This window comes from Rosa chinensis, chromosome 1 (genome assembly GCF_002994745.2).
Source record: "Rosa chinensis cultivar Old Blush chromosome 1, RchiOBHm-V2, whole genome shotgun sequence".
Taxonomy (NCBI): domain Eukaryota; kingdom Viridiplantae; phylum Streptophyta; class Magnoliopsida; order Rosales; family Rosaceae; genus Rosa; species Rosa chinensis.
Window position 1 is genome coordinate 11,951,067 of NC_037088.1, and position 17,904 is coordinate 11,968,970.

At 39.7% G+C, this 17,904-nt stretch overlaps 1 protein-coding gene and 1 pseudogene across 1 annotated transcript; one reads left to right on the plus strand and one right to left on the minus strand.

Moving 5' to 3' along the window:
- The first annotated feature begins 6,135 nt into the window (after positions 1-6,135).
- LOC112201062 (fasciclin-like arabinogalactan protein 21) lies at positions 6,136-6,621 on the plus strand. The gene has a single exon (XM_024342067.1). It carries the CDS (start codon positions 6,136-6,138, stop codon positions 6,619-6,621), a length of 486 nt encoding a protein of 161 aa, XP_024197835.1.
- Positions 6,622-12,743: 6,122 nt separating this feature from the next.
- Positions 12,744-14,736, minus strand: LOC112166906 (annotated as a pseudogene).
- Between the last annotated feature and the right edge of the window lie 3,168 nt (positions 14,737-17,904).

Below are 17,904 nucleotides of genomic sequence, written 5' to 3' on the forward strand. Positions count from 1 at the left end.
TGAACATTTATAAACTGAAATGACATAATTAGTCATAAACTGATCTATATCACTCTTTTACACATCAATACACAACACAACGAACAAAACATAAACTGAAATCATTAGCAGAAACTGAAATAATTAGTAGAAATAGAAGTTGAATTGAACAAACTGATTGATAGAAATGAAAAGAGAAACAAAGTTGCTCACCTTGGGCAGTCACTTTGATGGTTCTTGAACTTTTTTTCGTTGACTTAGCTACATCAGAAGTTGCGGATATCTTGCTGACCTTACTAGCCTTTGAAGGCATCGATGATGCAGTTGTTCCTTCTCCTTCCTTTCTCTTTCTTCTTTATCTTGTTCTGCATAACAAATATTGGAAACAATTGATTAGATCAAAAACTGCATCAAAAGTAACAAAAAAATAAAAACACAAACAACTCAAGGAATTCCACCTTTTTCCGCATCTTCAAACCATTCCATTTTCTTCAGAGTAGGAACATAAGCCAAGCCTATAATGGAATCTGATTTCAGCTAGTTTCGAAGGCAAATTGATGCCTCAACTGATCTAGGAGTTAAAGAACTCTTGTGAGGATCTATAACCCTCTTTCCAGGGCTGAAAGTAGATTCACTTACCACTGTCAACACTTGAATGGCAAGAGCATCTTTGGAGGTTAGGATATTTAGGGCCATTGAGCTTCCACCATGTTAAAATATTGAATTCAGTGCCTTTGGGAGGCTTCTCTATAGGGTCTAGAAGGTACCTATCTACCTCATTGTTCACCACAATTGCATCTCCATCTTCAAGCTCTCTATCCTAGTCCTCAAGCATATCTGCCATCTTGCCGGTAACTCTAGTTGAATTGTATCTGCTACCGCTAGTAGTTTGAGTCACCTTTGCTGATCTAGTTCTTTGTGAACTCTGTGAAGGCAGCGAAGCGGCATACAGATCAGTTAAGGAGATCACCAATTCTTTCAATTCAGCACTCTTCTTCTTAACCACAAAATCATCCATGTTGAACATCTTCTTGCACACATTTTCAAAATATCGAACCTTATACCTTGGATCCAAAACCAAGGCAACCAACGACAGTCGGTTAATGCCCTCAAGCTTTCCAAAGTATTTTTTGGTACTTGACCCTCATCTTATGTGCCATCTGAAACAAGATCTTTTGTGTAACATTATGGCTATCCACAGGTTGACAAAACAGGGTCTTTCAGCATGGATTGAAACAATATCATGGAAAGCTTTTGGTGAGATGGGGTGATTTGTGGCACTAACACTCAATGTAACATTGTAAAACACCTTCAAGAATTTGACAAACACCACTGCCTTTGCCCAATTTGCTGCATTAGGTGGTCCAACCCTCTTCCTAGATGCCTTACTCCTAATTGCAGACAAATCAACACTGAAATCATCTGGCTCTTCACCATCTTCCTCAACAACCTCTTCATCTTCATCAAAATAAGACGTGTACTTATTGTCCTCATCATCTTTCAGCCTATCAAATGCCTTTCTAAGCTCTAAGCTGTTTCCACCATAATGTAGGTGGAATTCCACCTTGTTGGAACATCCAACAGACAAATCCTCTTGCAATCATCCACCGTTTTTTCAATACAAGACTTAAATGCATCTAACCTTTATGAGCTTGATCGAAGATATTGAACTGCATTTTATACTAGACACATATTTATCTATTAAATGTAGGGTAGACCTCACAATAAGTTGACTATAAGTGCTAATTAAACACTGGATATGCAGATATTGCCCACCAAAAATAGCACTATTTTCCCAGTTGTTCATTTTTTTCCTAATGTGATCTATGATATGCTTATTTGTAGAAGCATTATCCACAGAAATAGTTAAGACTCTATCAATAGATCAAGCCCTCAAACATGACTCCAAAATTCTCTCGATTGTAACTCGATGATTTGCAATTTGCGCCCATTATCTATTAAATGGGTAGTTCATACCATATAGATGATGTTTTGAAGGGATGTCCAGGTATCAGTTGTTAAGCACACACAATGACAACTTAATTTCCTTCTAAGCTCTTCCTTCTTCAACTCATACATTTTCAAAAAGAATTTCACAATAACCTTCCTATAAGGAATTTTCCATTCTGGAATAGCCACCTTACAAAAATACTTAAACCTTGGTCTTTCTATGGCACTAAAGGGCATTTCATTCTTCACAATCATAATGGTAGCAGCTTGAATGCAAGCTTCTTAAGTCCAGTGCCTAGCTGTCATACTATCATCCAAATCATCAGCACAAAGCTGAGTTTGACACCCTGCTAATTGATTTCTCTTCGGATATTCCTTGCATATAACTTCTATGTGCTTTATTAGAGAACTAGTTCCATTACTAGTCAAATTACATGCTAGATGAGTAGGAAAATACTCACATCGTGCTCTTGTGGTGTGCCCAACTTGCGGCTCAATTCCATTAACAATCCCCATAAGCGGGTGCTCCTCCTTAGTGAAATGTTCCCAAATCCAGCTTCTCTCGTTAGATTTCTTCAGTTTCTTAACTTTCTCTGCCCTCTTTCTCTTTGCAGCACCTTTCTTCATGGTGCTATGATCGATGATACGATTGAGCTCCTTCAGTTTCTTTTTGTTGCTATGTTGCAGGTACAATCTCATTTCGAGGACTACGAATACTTGAATTCGAAGAAATCGAATTGAAAGCCATAAGTTGATGATTTGGGATGAAGATGGTGTGAAGGAAATGTAAATGAACTGGGATGATTTGGATTTGGGAAATAGGATTTCGAAGCACAGATGGACTGGGATGATTTGGGTTTTGTGTTTTTGAATTAGGGAAGAAAAATTTTGACTTCGAAAGCTAGGTCGGGAATTGGGGATGAAGTCGATGAACTGAGGAGCTATCAAACTGAGGACCGAGTAAGGAACTGAGGATTGAGGTCGTATTTGATCGAAGTCATCAAACATTAGGTCGAGTTACAAAAGAAACATGTCTGGGCTTAGGGCTTGAATTAGTTGAATATATGGGCTTTTATTTGCCTAGGCTTGCATATCTCGGTTTCTATAGTTCTAACATGTTCAAAAACAAGAGAATAAGAACCAAACTGGAGACAGTTCAGCTCTTGAAAAATGACATGTTTTTATACAAAAAATCAAACCGAATCGCCTATTCCGATTTGATTAAGTTCAGTTCTACTGATTCTCGATGCTAAAGTCCTAGACCTACATTTAAGGGTTAACATTGCGATCCATTTAACTAAAAGAAATGCATGAACTAGTTAAGTTCACTAAAAACTCCACAAGATGAAGAATATAAATGATTCAATATAATTCGTAAATAATTAAATTCAATAATGATTAAGAAAAATATTTCAAATTATCCAATCCTAGGTTCAAATACTCCCAATATCCAAAATTTTGAGAAGAAATATAGCATAATCGGGTTTTACGGGTTCACTTCGTATTGACCGGTTAACCCACGGCCAACCTGTTTATTAAACAGATCATGGGGTTCAACCCACTTTTTAACCGTGTAGGTTCAATTGCTTTATTTCATGCGGGGGTTTCGAGTCGTGTTACCGGGTCATGTCAGAATTAATAGCCCAACCCTTCTAAGCGGTGGGTGGTGTTGCTCCACCGAAAGACTCTGTATACACTAAACAAAGAAGTAGGGTTCGAAGAAACTTCTGGGACAGTTGCATGTTATCTCCAATGGTGTTGATGGCTCCAAAAAACATTCCAATTAGTGAGAAGACTTCTTAGGGATGAAAATAATAATAATGTGAATTCCCATCACTTTCCTTCCTGTACTTGGAAGAAGAATAGCATAAGACATTCCTTCTTTGCTTTGTTTTTGTTCGGAAATTTCAATAGTTCAAGTTTACATCTTTGACAACCCATTTTCTTGTTATTTTAAACAAAAATGGAGGGGGTGAGGAGTAATACAAAATTCACATGCCATGTTTGATCAAGACCTTAAGAGTAGTGCTATATAATCTACTCTTTTTTCTTTCTTTTTTCTTATGCATGTGTACACCTGTCCAAAATATATATAAGCCTACTGTCATAACCTTTCATTTGATTCGATCAATACAACAGTATAGCCTCACTATTTTCCTTTGCTTCTTTCTGCTTCTTCAAGCTTTTCTTCTTCAAGTTTTCATGGTATCAAGAGCCAGGTTTGATCTGCGACCTTGGAGCACCTAAATCAAAGCGTTTCTATGCAAGATTACTGTAGCATTCATATAGTCCTCGATTGAAGATTGATTCGATTTCAGATAAGTTTTTCATTCACTAATCTTGAAGATTCGAAGCTCTCTATGTTCTACTGCAAATTTGATTCAATTCTCTTGCATCGAAGCCTTGGATTCACATGTTAAGCAGTTGTTCATCAATTTTTTGTTCACAACATTGTTGAATTTAGAAATTCTAGTCTCAAACCCTAAATTTTGCAATCAAAGCTCAGTTTGTTCTATGATACTAATTGAAGTCTCGATTTATCCTACTGTGAGAAATTTTTCATGAAAACCTTAGAACTCAAAATGTTCAGACTATCATCAAGGACACCAATCAAGGTTTCAATTTGCTGTTCGTGGAAATTAGAATTATGGTTTGATTGAAGACTGTAACCTCCTTGAAATTTTGGGATAATTCTCTTTGATTTTGCATTTGGGTATTTTTTTGGTACGGTAGGAGTATATGTTGTTTTTTTTTTTTGGGTATTTGATTTTGCATTTGGGTATTTTTTGGGTATTTTTTTTGGTACGGTAGGAGTATATGTTGTTTTTGGCCTCCTATATATTGAAGAATTCTAGACGTAGAAATTTGAAATGAATGCAGTTATCTATATCCTATATTTTTCCCACTACTCACGTCTCTCTTCCATAATTATCTCTTTATTTATTTTTATTCATTTCTTTGTTGTAGTACTAGAAGAGAAGTTTGGTGAAGTTTTTAAGGGCTTCGCTTTATAGTTGTAGATCAAAGATATGTCAATTTTAGAGTCCTGAAGACTGTCAAATCAATATCAATAGTTGAATATTGATATTATTTCTTCAAAGATGACTAGTATTAACCGTTAATTTAAAACTCTCACTTAGTCCCTTAGATAAAGCCCCAATATTTTATATAATTCTGATGACGAACCACAACCGCTACAAGACGGCCTCAGCAATAAATCCAATGACGTCCTCTTCCCTCCTTCAAAACCACACATAAATTTTCAAAACTTTGGAGAAAAATCCTTTACTTTAATCTAGGGTAAACGGTAAAACTAACTACGGTTTATTCACTAGCTATATTCATATAAGGGCAAATTACTGGTCACACCCTGTACTTTGGGTGCGTCGACAGTTCAGTCCCTAACATTCCAATTTTAACAAATAACTCCCCAGACATTAAAATTTCACACAATTTGGTCCAAAATGACCATTTTGCCCCTCACTGCCTTTTTTTTTTTTAATATAATTCTTCTCTCTGTTTTTTTTTTTGTTTTTTTTTTCTGCTTCCCTCTCACTCTCTCTCTCGGCTCAGAAAGACGGCATTGTCTTTCTTCTCTCCTCTCTCTCTCTCTCTCTCTCTCTCTCTCTCAACAACCACACCAGAACCTTCACTGAACCAACAATGGCGTCTTCTTCTTCCTACTGCACCCGCTGGCACGCCATACTCTACTCCACCATGGCTGTCATCCTCGCCGCCATCGCAATCTCCATGACCCTCCGCACCGACCCCACTACCCAAACCCCCAAATCCGCCACACCCATCAGCCACGTCATCTCTCTCAGCGCCTCAGGAACTCTCCGGGCCTTCGGCTTCACAGTCACGGCGACACTCATCCAAATCTAGCCAGAACTCTTCCTCTCCTCGCTGAACTCTACCATATTCACAATCGCCGACTCGATCCCACATCTCCAACGCCTCTCTCCTCCTCTCCTCAGAGACCTCCTCAAATACTACACCTTTCTAGTTAGGGTTTCGATCGAAGACCTGATGGAGAAGCCTCAAGGTTCTTGCTTGCCAACTCTGTACCGGAAAAAGAGCCCCGTGATCACGAGAATTGATCGGAAGAATCAGACTGTCCAGATCAACTGGGTTTGGGTCTCGCACCTGAATATGTTTGTGGAAGGATCCATTTAGATTCACGGCGTTCTTGGCCCCTTCGCCGCTATGGATCCCAATTATGATGTCATTCAGGCGCCTGTGTGCGAGTCCAATTCAAGTGTCGTTTCTAGTTCTGGTGGATTGAAGAAGAAGAAGAGCAATGTGGAATGGGGTCGGATTGTTTGGTTGCTGAGCTTAAAGGGGTTTGTGCCATTTGCAATTGGGCCGCATTCTGTTCTTGATGGGATTCTTGAAGATGAGAGAAATGTGAGCTCTGTGACTATTTTTGTGCCACCAAGATTGGAGCTTGGAGCTCATCATCATCCTCGGGCTTTGCTTGAGAAGATTGTGAGGTATCACATTGTGCCTCAGAGGCTTACACACAGGGAGCTTTCGGCCTTGCCTGCGAGGACTCTGCTCAGGACTATGGTTCATGGTGATCAGCCTCTGGAAGTCACTGGGTTTATGAGTTTCATGCCAGAATTGGTCTCCAATGGAGTGAGGATCGTGGCGCCTGACATCTATTCTTCAAACCCCGAGCTTTCGAGGTGAATGACCTGCCTAATACCCAATAAAGAGTAGATGTACTTCTGGAGTAGTATTAGGGTGTTGATCATGTTAGATTTGTTGTTTTGAAAATGTTGGTGGGGGGGAGAGAGGGAGATAGGAAAGATGGTGCCGTTCTGAGCTGAGAGAGAGAGAGTGAGAGGGAAGCAGAAAAAAAAAAAAAAAAGGCAGTGAGGGGCAAAATGGTCATTTTGGACCAAATTGTGTGAAATTTTAATGTCTGGGGAGTTATTTGTTAAAATTGGAATGTTAGGGACTGAACTGTTGACGCACCCAAAGTACAGGGTGTGACCAGTAATTTGTCCTTCATATAATTATTCAAGTACCTCTGGATAAACTCGCATTCAAACGGAATTGAGTTTCCATGCATATTTTGACCAAGTGTTACCCCACTTGCTCAAATTGTACAAGTCAATAAGATGGGTCAAAGATAATTAGAAATATAGTTTTGTTTCGTAAACATCAATCCTCCGTACACCCAAAGTCAACAATGTATGGCCCTTGAACATTAAGGATGAAACGACATATTTAGAAATCTGTTGAATTTTTATAAGAATGTAATTCTATTATGTAGTTGTTAAAGTAATATAGAAGTTACATTTTACATTGTATCATATTATTTAAAAAAGTCTCGATTTCTTCTTTAAAGTAATGAAAAGTAACATTTTATTCGTTAAATCGAGACTTTCTTAACAGTGAAATGCAATGTAAACTGTAAAGAACACTTTCCAAATTGTGTAGTGCAGCCTTAGACATGGATGGGCAGCTTTTTGAAAGACCATAGGATCTTTCAGAGGTCTACCATGGAAGAAGCTTTCTTTCTTTCTCCTTAATTTTAGATTTTCAAAGAGTACATAGAACAGATATTTGTTTTTGGTGGTGATAGAAATTGACTGGTCAATGGTCATGTTGCATAATTACCAAGTCGCTTCTTCCGTGGTCCTAATTAGTTCAAGCTGAACCTTCAACTTTGTTGGCTTGCTAGTTTGAGACACAAAAGTATCCTTGCACACAACTAACAACTGGAGTCAAGCTTTGCCCATTGAACAAGAACATCAGTCGTCCCAGTAGTTGGGACCTTAAAATCATTCCAACCACATTCCAAACCTTCCCAAAACCCTAGAGATTCTTAAATATATATAGCAGATTAATCTAAATTAGCAAGTTACAAAATCATTGGTTGATATGAATTTCATTTACATACTATATCAACCAATTATTCATACAATCATTAGTCGTTTATATGAGTTATTATATCAATTATTATGATTAGTTGATAATCGATCGATCTATCATCTATCACATAATAGGATTCGTTTAACGAAGTCCAATTTGAATTATTCGATCTAGAAAACTAATGCTACATTATTAGTTGCCGTATATATGACTAGATGGATCACACACGCCACGCATGTGTAGTGAAATTGGAATCTGAATATGCATAAACATAGGAAGATATGGAGATCTTGAATTTTTGGCATATATAGAACTTATTTTTTGGTACAGTAAAATGGTGGCCAAGTGAGCTATCACTCATTCACTCTGGGGCAGGGACCAACTTGGATATGGCTGCTCCCCAAGGGATGTTTTTCACAAGTTGGGGTTCGAACCAGAGATCTTCTATTACCAGGAGAAATTGATGTTTTTTTTGTTTTTCACAAGCTGGCATCTCCATCTTCCATTTTTCTCTCTTTCTATCTATGTAACAAAAGGATGAGTGTAAAATAGTCTTAAAAAAAAAAAAAACCTTAATTGGGTATTAGGGAAGATCTTACTAGTATCTTTATGGATAAGGGGGAATAGAATTAGAGTAAGAGTTTTTATATTGGGACCTCTATATTTGCTCATTTGACCTCTCATTTTTTTACACCTCCTACTTGCTTTTTAAAAAGTAAAATTTGCTAAGTAAACCTCTTTCAAATACCTAATTTAACCTTACTCATAAAAGAAAATTTTTGGGATCTTCCCTAATTTAACCTCTTTCAAATACCTAGTAAGATCTTCCCTCTTTCAAATACCTAATTACCTCTTTCAAATACCTAATTTAACCTTACTCATAAATAAATAATTATTTATTTACCACAAAATAAACTTGACATTGTTCAAAAAAAAAAAAAATCTGAGATAATTATTGAAAAAGATAGTGTAACTAATTAACATAAATTTATCAGGGGTTTTTCAAGCCTACTATTTCATGCTTAATTATGGATTTTCAAAGCTTAGTTTTTATGGTTTATGGTTGCATGCTAGAATTTAGATAGGTTGCAATATTAAATTTGTTCACGCTATGTTATTTTATTATTTATTTTTGTCTTATATGCCGCTTCACAAACTTATTTAGTTAGTTTACATGAGGGCTCTCTATCCCCCGTTTCATGATCCTCAAGAGAAAGACCTTTGTATCATAGTTTTATTTTTATAGAATTCGCCAAGTAATTTATTTTCTCTTGATTTTTTCTTTTTAAAAAGTTCTTATAAACAAAGAAAATGAGAAATATGAAATGAGAACTAAAATGGAAATGAATAATTAAAGTATTGTAAATGTGTTTCCATTATTATAAATCTTTTCAAAGAAAAAAAATATTTTCCTTATTAGTTTGCTGTCTTTAACAGTCTTTTTGTATAAGAATATATATGTCATTGAATAATTAAAAATTGAGGGAGGTCTAGTGAGTAGATTAAGAGGTCTCAATAGAAACTCTCTTAGAGTTAATGGACAAAAGCCCTTATTTAAATGACTTGTTTGGGTAATTATTTTGAGTGAAGGGATCTCATTTTGTAAATATATTTATTTTTAGTTTGTCAAGTCTTCTTTTATATTTTGCTATAGAACTATTGTAGTCGATTGTAATTGCTTTTAACTAAATAGATGGTAATTGCTTTTAACTAAATAAATGGTAAAACAAAACAAAAAAAATTGTGGTTCACCTAATTCCAAAACTTCCATTAAAATGTAAAAATCATGAAGAAGCATAGCTAGAATCTTATAAGTGCTGCTCTGACTCTTTCGAACCAGGCAGACCCTAACCCTAATACGACGGCCTCTCGTCAATCTGCTGTCATCTCTTGCTTCAAGATGGCCACCTCCTCCTCCATTGATGATGTCACAGCTTGCTTTGCAGCATCGCTGGCTCTGCTAGGGAACGATGTCATTGATATCTCACGCTTGGGAGGCGCTGCTCCACTAAACTCTCAGGCCTTCTTACTAGCGTGGCCACTGACGGTGAAACCCTTTGCGGCAATAGATCTGCACCGGCATTTTTGACATATATGAGTCCTTGACAGCAAGTCCAAGGTTTAGGAAAGAGCATAAAAGTTATATATGTTTGCATTTGATCTCAAGAAAGATCAAAACAAGGTGCAATGGGGGGGCCATGGTATTTCAACCGGCTCCGATAATTATTTCAGATGCCTCTAATTTTTGTACACAGACAAAACATATTTCACTATAAATATTGATATTAATGGTGAAAAGGATATTGTTTTTGGAGGAAAAAGGCTAAAGGTTGATAACTAAATTCAAGGGTCCTTGACCACCAACCCCAAAATAGGCTAATTTTAGCCCGCTTACACCACCAACAAAAAACTGTTCTCACTAACCCAAAAACAGATTAAAAGACGATTTTACCCACTAAAAATTAAAAAATTACACAATGGCAACACTACCTCTCCTCTCTGTCTCCACGATGAGCACAGCTCTCCTAAAACTGTTTCATTCTCTCTCTCTCTCTCTCTCTCTCTCTCTCTCTCTCTCTCTCTCTCTCTCTCTCTCTCTCTCTCTCCTCTCTCTCTCTCTCTCTCTCTCTCTCTCTCTCTCTCTCTCTCTCTCTCTCTCTCTCTCTCTCTCTCTCTTCCCTCGGATTCCGAACCCGACTCGTCCGAGCCCGGCGAGCTCCACGACGGAGGCTCCGGTGAGTACACCATCATCGATGGCGCTGCAGGCTGTCGTTATCAAGTCCGGCACGACGAGGAATCAGAGAGAGATCCACTACTCACCGGATCCTTCATGGGCGGAAGACGACGTCGATTGCATACGACGAAGAAGCTCCGGTTGTGGCGTTTGCTTCCGAGTGGGAGAGGAACTGGATTAATGCTAGAGCGGCAGCCGGAGTTCGAGTCCAAGTCTGGGTCGGGTCCGGAGTTCAAGCTGGAGTTCGGTGCTCTCTCTCTCTGAGTTCGACACTCTTCCTCTGTCAACGACGTCGTTCTTCTGTCTCTCTTCCCCGATCTCTGCCTCAGATCTCTCTCTCTCTTCTGTCTCTTTCCACGATCTCCACCTCCGGTCTTTCTCTCTCTCTGATCTCTAACTCCGGCGCGGCGTCGAAACAGGATTTAGGTCGAGGAGATGAGCAGGACCGGTCCACGTCGTCGAAAGTCCGGTGGTGGACTAGTGGTTGTCGTCGAAACACGGGCAGAAGCACAACATCTCTCACCGGAAGATTCCGATTCCGGCTTCAGATGGTTTCGCCTTCGACAGCCAAAGATGATTGGGTGCCCAAAGCATCTTCCTCGAGCATTCCTTCGTCTGAAACTCCTTCAGAGTCGCCGGCGATGTTCTCATCGAGCAGTAGCCCACCAAGTCCGACGCCGGCAGGTTTGTCGCTTGGGGGTGCTCTGGTCTTGGGTGCCCAAATCTTTTTTTTTTTGTAAACTGTGGGAAGAAATCCGAGAAGGAAAGGAAAAAAGAAAAAAGAAAAAAAAGTTGTATTGGGGGCAAATCAAAATGGTGCTACTTCTGTTTTGCAACAGAAGGCCCGAAAGGAAAGAAAACAGGAAAAATAATATTCTATTGCTCCCCAATAGACGTCTATTGGGGAGCAATAGACATTTGAATTAATGTAATCTACTCGTTTTTTTGCTTAATCAAAGTTTTATTTATCTAATTTTAGGAAGATTAGTTCTCATTTTGGCTATCGAAAGTTCTATTGGGAGGCAATAGACGGCTATTGGGGGGCAATAGACGTTTTGAATTGATGTAATCTCCTTATTTTTTTTCTGTAATCAAAGTTTTATTTGTCTAAATTTAGGGAGATTAGTTCCCATTCTGGCAACTGAAAGTCCTATTGGGGGGCAATAGGCTTCTATTGGGGGGCAATACATGGTTGATAGTCGTCTATTGGGGGGCAATACATGGCTGATAGTCGTCTATTGGAGGGTAATAGACGTCTATTAGGGGGCAACAGACATCTATTGGGGGGCAATAGAGGTTTATTGCCCATCTACTAGGGGCAATAGATGTCTATTGGGGGCAAAAAAACTTTCCGGTGAGATTTTCAGCAAATTCCGGTGGGCGGCAGTAGGTGACCGGAATCCGGCTAACGTTGGCCGGAATCCGGCAGCCGGTGACCGGAATCCGACCGCCGGTGACGGGCTCCGGTGAAGTCTCCCATGGTTTCTCTCTCTTCTATTTTCTCTCTCTCTCTCCCTAAGTAACAAGGGGGTAAGGGTAAAATGGTATTAAAAAAAAAATTAAAAACAAAAAAAAAGGTATTAGGGAAGACTCCCTTAGAGTGTATTGGGTAAGAGAGAATTAAAAAAACTTAATGGGGTAAGTGGGAAAAAAATCCCTAGAAATGGAGTAAATGGACAAAATCCCTAAATTCAATGGTGATCGGCGAGAAAATAACGGAGGTTGAGAATTTGAGACTATGATTATCAGGTCCTACTATTTCTCGGTGGAAAGAGAGATGGTTTTGGTGGGAAAAGGCTAATGGGCCAGCTGATGGAGTTGTCATTGGCGGGAAAAGATGGAGAGACGATTTTGCCATGGTAAAAATCTTGGTTCACGGCGTTATTGATGGAAGGCATCGATATTGTATTGAGTTTCATTGTTGAAGTACCATTGTTATAGTTAAAATTGGGTAAATGATCATTTCCCCTAGTTTTAAAGATTGAGGTACCAAAATAATGGATGGGCTTTATTTTTGGAGTACTATTTGTAAAATTTTCTCATAATAATATGCCAGAAGCCAAGACTCATATCCGACCATTCACGAAAATTATAAACAAAATAGAGAAAATGACTAGAATAGGACACCAATCAGAGTTGTAGGACTACAAAATTCAAAGATAGATTGAACGACAGAAGCTAGAATCGACTGAAAGTTAAAGGACTAAAATTATAGTCCTTTTCTAAAATATACTTGGAAAGCAATAAAATGAGACCTGCATAAATGAAAAATACACAACTACTACATTACACTAGTATTAAGAAATCATAGAGAGGACATAGCGAACAACTCTGAGCACACAACCATAAATCTGTGCCTATCAAGTACCAAGTTTAATCATAACACAACAAAAACAAATGGCTCATCTTCTTTGAGGGTTAACATCTAAAGACAATTAAGACTGGTACGTGCATGGCCATTACAGTAACAGTGTCAGGTTCATGCCCGAGAAGTCGAAGACGATATAAGACTGGTGCATGGCCATTACAGAAACAGTTTCGGGTTCATGTCCATGAACTCGGAGACGATATATGCAAGTATGTGAAGGGCTACCATGATTGGATGTGAAGTCCAACCTCACTGTGTTAACAATGTTAGACACAGCCGAGTCCAACACAGTGACTGTCTGGGCATTGCTCTTCTCGAGGTCATATGTGAACTCAGCCAAAAGAAACCTCTTCTCTGTATGAACTTCTAACTCCTGATCATGCACTCCTCCCAGCCATGCAGATACACGACAGTCCTTGGGAGCACTCGTTCTGTCGTAAGCAACACTCTTTGAAACATGTTCCAAAGTGATAGCCTCAGGAATAATTGCTGTCCTGAGCTTAATCTGAACAAACCCACTACTCCCTTTCAATGCAAAACACTGCCCAGGCTCTCCGAAACTCGGTCTCAACATCTTATCAGCATCACTATGAACCCCATTCCTCATACGCATCCACCAATTCCCTTTCCCCACCACATAAGGCTCCGAATGCTTCACAACCGCAGCACCGCCACTCCCCATTGCATAATCCACCCTCGCAAGCCCGTCGGCGGCATGCTTCTCTATCTCCTTCTCAACCACATTCCTGGCATACGCCATTATATCATCGAAACTCGCACCCAACTCACCACTCTCCCCTTCCTTCTTCAAGTCCTGGTAAATCCTCTCAAACTCTTGCTTTGACAGCCACTCCACGCTTTTCAATTCCTCCACGGACCTCTCCAGCCCTTCACTTTTAGCCTCCAATTTCCTCAATTCACCGGCCAAAGCAACCCCCCGTCCTCCATTTCCTTCCTCAACTTTCCGACCTCCTCATCGATCTTCCGGCTCGCCACGTCCACCCCAACCTGAAGCATCCTAGAGGTCTCCTTCATCGACGCTTCGACCTCCGCAATCCGACCCTCCAAGTCGGTAAACGCCATGGGCGCGGCGGCGGTGGAGGTGGAGCCGTAAGCGAGGCGCATGAGTATCTGGGCCAAACCACCAGCGAAAACAAGAAGACCGAACCACTTGCCGAAAATACGAACGAACCTGAGCCAGCGAGGTCGCTTAGTTCCGGGTAGGGCTTTGCGGGAGCCGCGAGTAGCGGAGGGGGGTGAGACGGTGGAAGTGGCGCCGGTTCTACGGGTCTGGGCCGAGCGGTCGACGGCGGTTTCGCTTCTGATGGACTGGTGACTCAGATCTCTGGCGGTTTCGGTTCGGGGGTCGTCGTCGGCCCTCGGTTCGGCGGAGACGAGTTCGATGTTGGTCGACCTCTTCTCGACGGCCACGACCGGTCGCCGACGGGTCGTCGGGTTCGCCGTGATAGATACAATCGATGGCGACATTTTACGGGAGAAATTTGAAAAACGAGGGAAACTGCGGAGAACAGAAATGAGAGAGGAGAATTGGATTTTTTTATTGAAGAAATCGTAGATGAAGTGATCTTGAAAGAGGGGATTGATTTTGCCCAAACCGACGCCATGGTTTTGTTGGGCGCTGAGGTGTTTGAATCTTCCATATCTTCTCTTCCCCAAGGTTTGAATCTTCCTTATCTTTTCTCTTTCGGCAAGGATTCAACTTTCTCCGAGGTGTCGAAATTTCGACTCATATGTCATGTCATTTCCACCGAAATCTTTTCTGTTTTCTCGGAAATTTCTGTGAAATCTGCATGTGAGTATGTGACCGACAATGAATTTTTCACTTCATACTTTCAAACAAAAGAATATATAAAATTTTGATTTTTTTTTTTTTGCAATCAAGTTGAAAAAAAAACTTTTTTGCTTTTATCTGCGATAAGTTAAATGCTCCAACCACAACATGATTTTCTTTTTACTTCATCTCAAATGTCGTATACTTCATATAATGAAACACCATATTGGATAATATCTGATATATAGATTGCATGTGGGAAGAGAATAATACACATACAATATCCATGTGATGAAGTACCAAAATCATTTTCAAAATACTTGGGAGCAATATTGTATGATAATAAATGGAAGCAGTTCAATCAGCTAGATCGAATCACATCATAGTAGTTTTTATATTCATTTTGCTGTACTTGTTCATTTTCATTCATGGGGTTTTGGTCTTACATCCCCCCACCTAGTTGTAATTTTCTAATTATTAGTGAAAAATGAGTTATGGCCAAACCTCTCATTGAGTTCCAGCTAAAAAAAAAAAATGTAAATCATATTCACATTCTTTTTTATTAATGAATAGACTTCCTTAGGGGACAAGTCCAAAGGCCCAGCCAAGCTTAACAGGCCAAGAAAGATGCATCAAAGTAACGAAAGTTAATCTCCACCTAGAACTAGTCCAGGAACTAGGAAAAGGAAATGAACCAACAGACGGCAAAGAAAAAACAAAAGTACACGAGCCACTCCGGTCACCTCTCCGCCATGGGTGGGCAAGGCAGTCCGTGGTGGCTGATTAGCCCATCTCAGAGGATCCACCGTGGGCAGCCAAATTCGCTTTACGGGGGATCCAATCCCATTTGAAATCTTCAAAACTCTCAGCTTTCCTTTTAATCTTCTCCAGAATCGGGTATGTTCTCCAATTCTTCGTCCGACCCACACTTCTTAAATCACTAATAATTTCTTTAGCGTCTGATTCAACGTACAAGAACCTTCTTTTCACATTATAAAAAAAAAAAACAGTAAATCACATTCAAACTTCTAATCTGAAAGTTGATTTGAGTATACTCCCATAGTCTCATTATCTCATGGCCATACAGAGGAAGTGTAGCGTGTTCTTGTTTTTGTCTGCATTCTGTAACAATCCACCTTTAAGGCTTTAAGTAACTAGAATCTTATTAGACAATGTTGTTTCATGTCCTTTTGCTCAAATTGTTTCTCAGTTCTTGTGGGAATCTATTTCTCAGAGTATCAATTTTTTTGTTATTTTTGTTTTTGGTCTGATCACAGAAAAATATAATAAAATTTCAAATATAGATGCACTTACCATTGATTTATGTTATATGAATTTTATTTTAAGCTGCCAATCAAAGGTACTTGTTTCATCCAATGTTGTAAGATACCCTTTGTCTTATGTATTTTAAAATAGGGTCCTTGACCCAAAGCCCCAAAATCAGCAAAATTTTCCCACTTACCCCAGCAACAAATTTTTATTCCCACTAACACAATTTAAAGCAAAATGACAATTTTAGCCTTGGCCTAATTAAAAAATTACATTTTATCACACTCATATCTCTCTCTTCCCCACCTCGTCCCCGGCACAATTCTCTCTCTCTCTCTCTCTCTCTCTCTCTCTCTCTCTCTCTCTCTCTCTCTCTCTCTCTCTCTCTCTCTCTCCCCACCCGATGCAGCATTGAACTCCGGCATCATGCCTGAAGCTCCGGTTGGAGATGCCTGAAGCTCCGGTTGGAGCTACCTGAAGACAACGAAGAAGCTCCGGCTTACCTGAATCAGTTCCGTCTTGCCTAAATCACAGACGAAAAGCACCGGCTTGCCTGAAGACGACGAAGAAGCTCCAGTCAGAGCTACCTCGCCGGTGGCGAACTCGGATCTCGATCTGAACATCGTCGTTTCTCTCCGCTCTATCTCCAGCACGACTTCTCTCTCTCTCTTGCAGATTCCGACGATCCGGCATATTCCGACAACCCGGTCTCCGCGCAACAACAACTGAGGGTCTGCAACTGAGGGTTTCGATCTAATATTCAGACATCTGAGTGCGTTGAGAATCTGCAACCGAGAAAAACCGACGAAGGAAGGTGCAGCGATGGGTGCCCGGATCATTTTCTGGGTGCCCAAATCAGATAATTTTTTTTTTTTTAAGTAATGGGACAGAAGGGAATTTTTTTTTTTAATGTCTGTTGGGGGGGGGGGGGGGGCAATACACATCTATTGGAGGGCAATAGAAGTTTTTTAATTGATATAATATCTTCATTTTTTTTTTATGTACTCAATTTTATTTGTCTAATTTTAGGAAGATTAGTTATCATTCCGGCTACATAAAGATCTATTGGGGGGGGGGGGGGCAATAAACGTCTATTGGGGGGTAATACATGGCTGATAAACATCTATTGGGGGGCAATACATGGCTGATAAACGTCTATTGCATGGGGGGCAATAGACATCTATTAGGGGACAATAGACCATTGGGGCAATAGACGTCTATTGGGGGGCAATAGACATCTATTGCCCTTCTATTTGGGGGGCAATAGATGTCTATTGGGGCAATACACCTTTCCGGTGGGCGGCGACCGGTGACTGGATTCCGGCGACAGGTACCGGGCTCCGGCGAAGTCTCTTATGGTTTCTCTCTCTTCCATTTTCTCTCTCTCTTTCTAAGTAACAAATGGGTGAGGGGTAAAATGGTATTAAAAAAATTTTAAAAAAAAATCTTAATGGGGCATTAGGGAAGACTCCCTTAGAGTGTATTGGGTAAGAGGGAATTAAAAAAGCTTAATCGGGTTAGTGGGAAAAAAAATCCCTAGAAATGGGGTAAATGGACAAAAACCCTTTAAAATATAAATGTAAGATAAGGTAGGGTATGGGACTAAAGAGTACGTTAGATCTTAAGGGAAAAATTGTAGTCCCTCGATTTATTGATTCCCATGTGCATCTGATCTTTGGTGGACTGCAGGTATGACTGAAGCACTATAATTAGTTTTGATTTTTTTTTCTTTTTCTGAATTTTGATATGCTCTTTTTATTCTTCTTGATTGGGTTCATTCTAGTACTCTTTTATTTCATTTTTATGTTATAGTTGACTTAGTCTCTTAGGGTTTTATTTTGGTGTGGTTTAGGTTTTAATCAGTCCCTACTCTTTTCAGTTAGGGTTGTTTGGTTAGGTTAGGTTTAGTGTGCGATGCCCCAGAAATTA

Excerpts from the sequence above, each read along its gene's own strand:
- LOC112201062 (XM_024342067.1), top strand. The coding sequence starts at position 6,136 with ATGGATCCCAATTATGATGTCATTCAGGCGCCTGTGTGCGAGTCCAAT.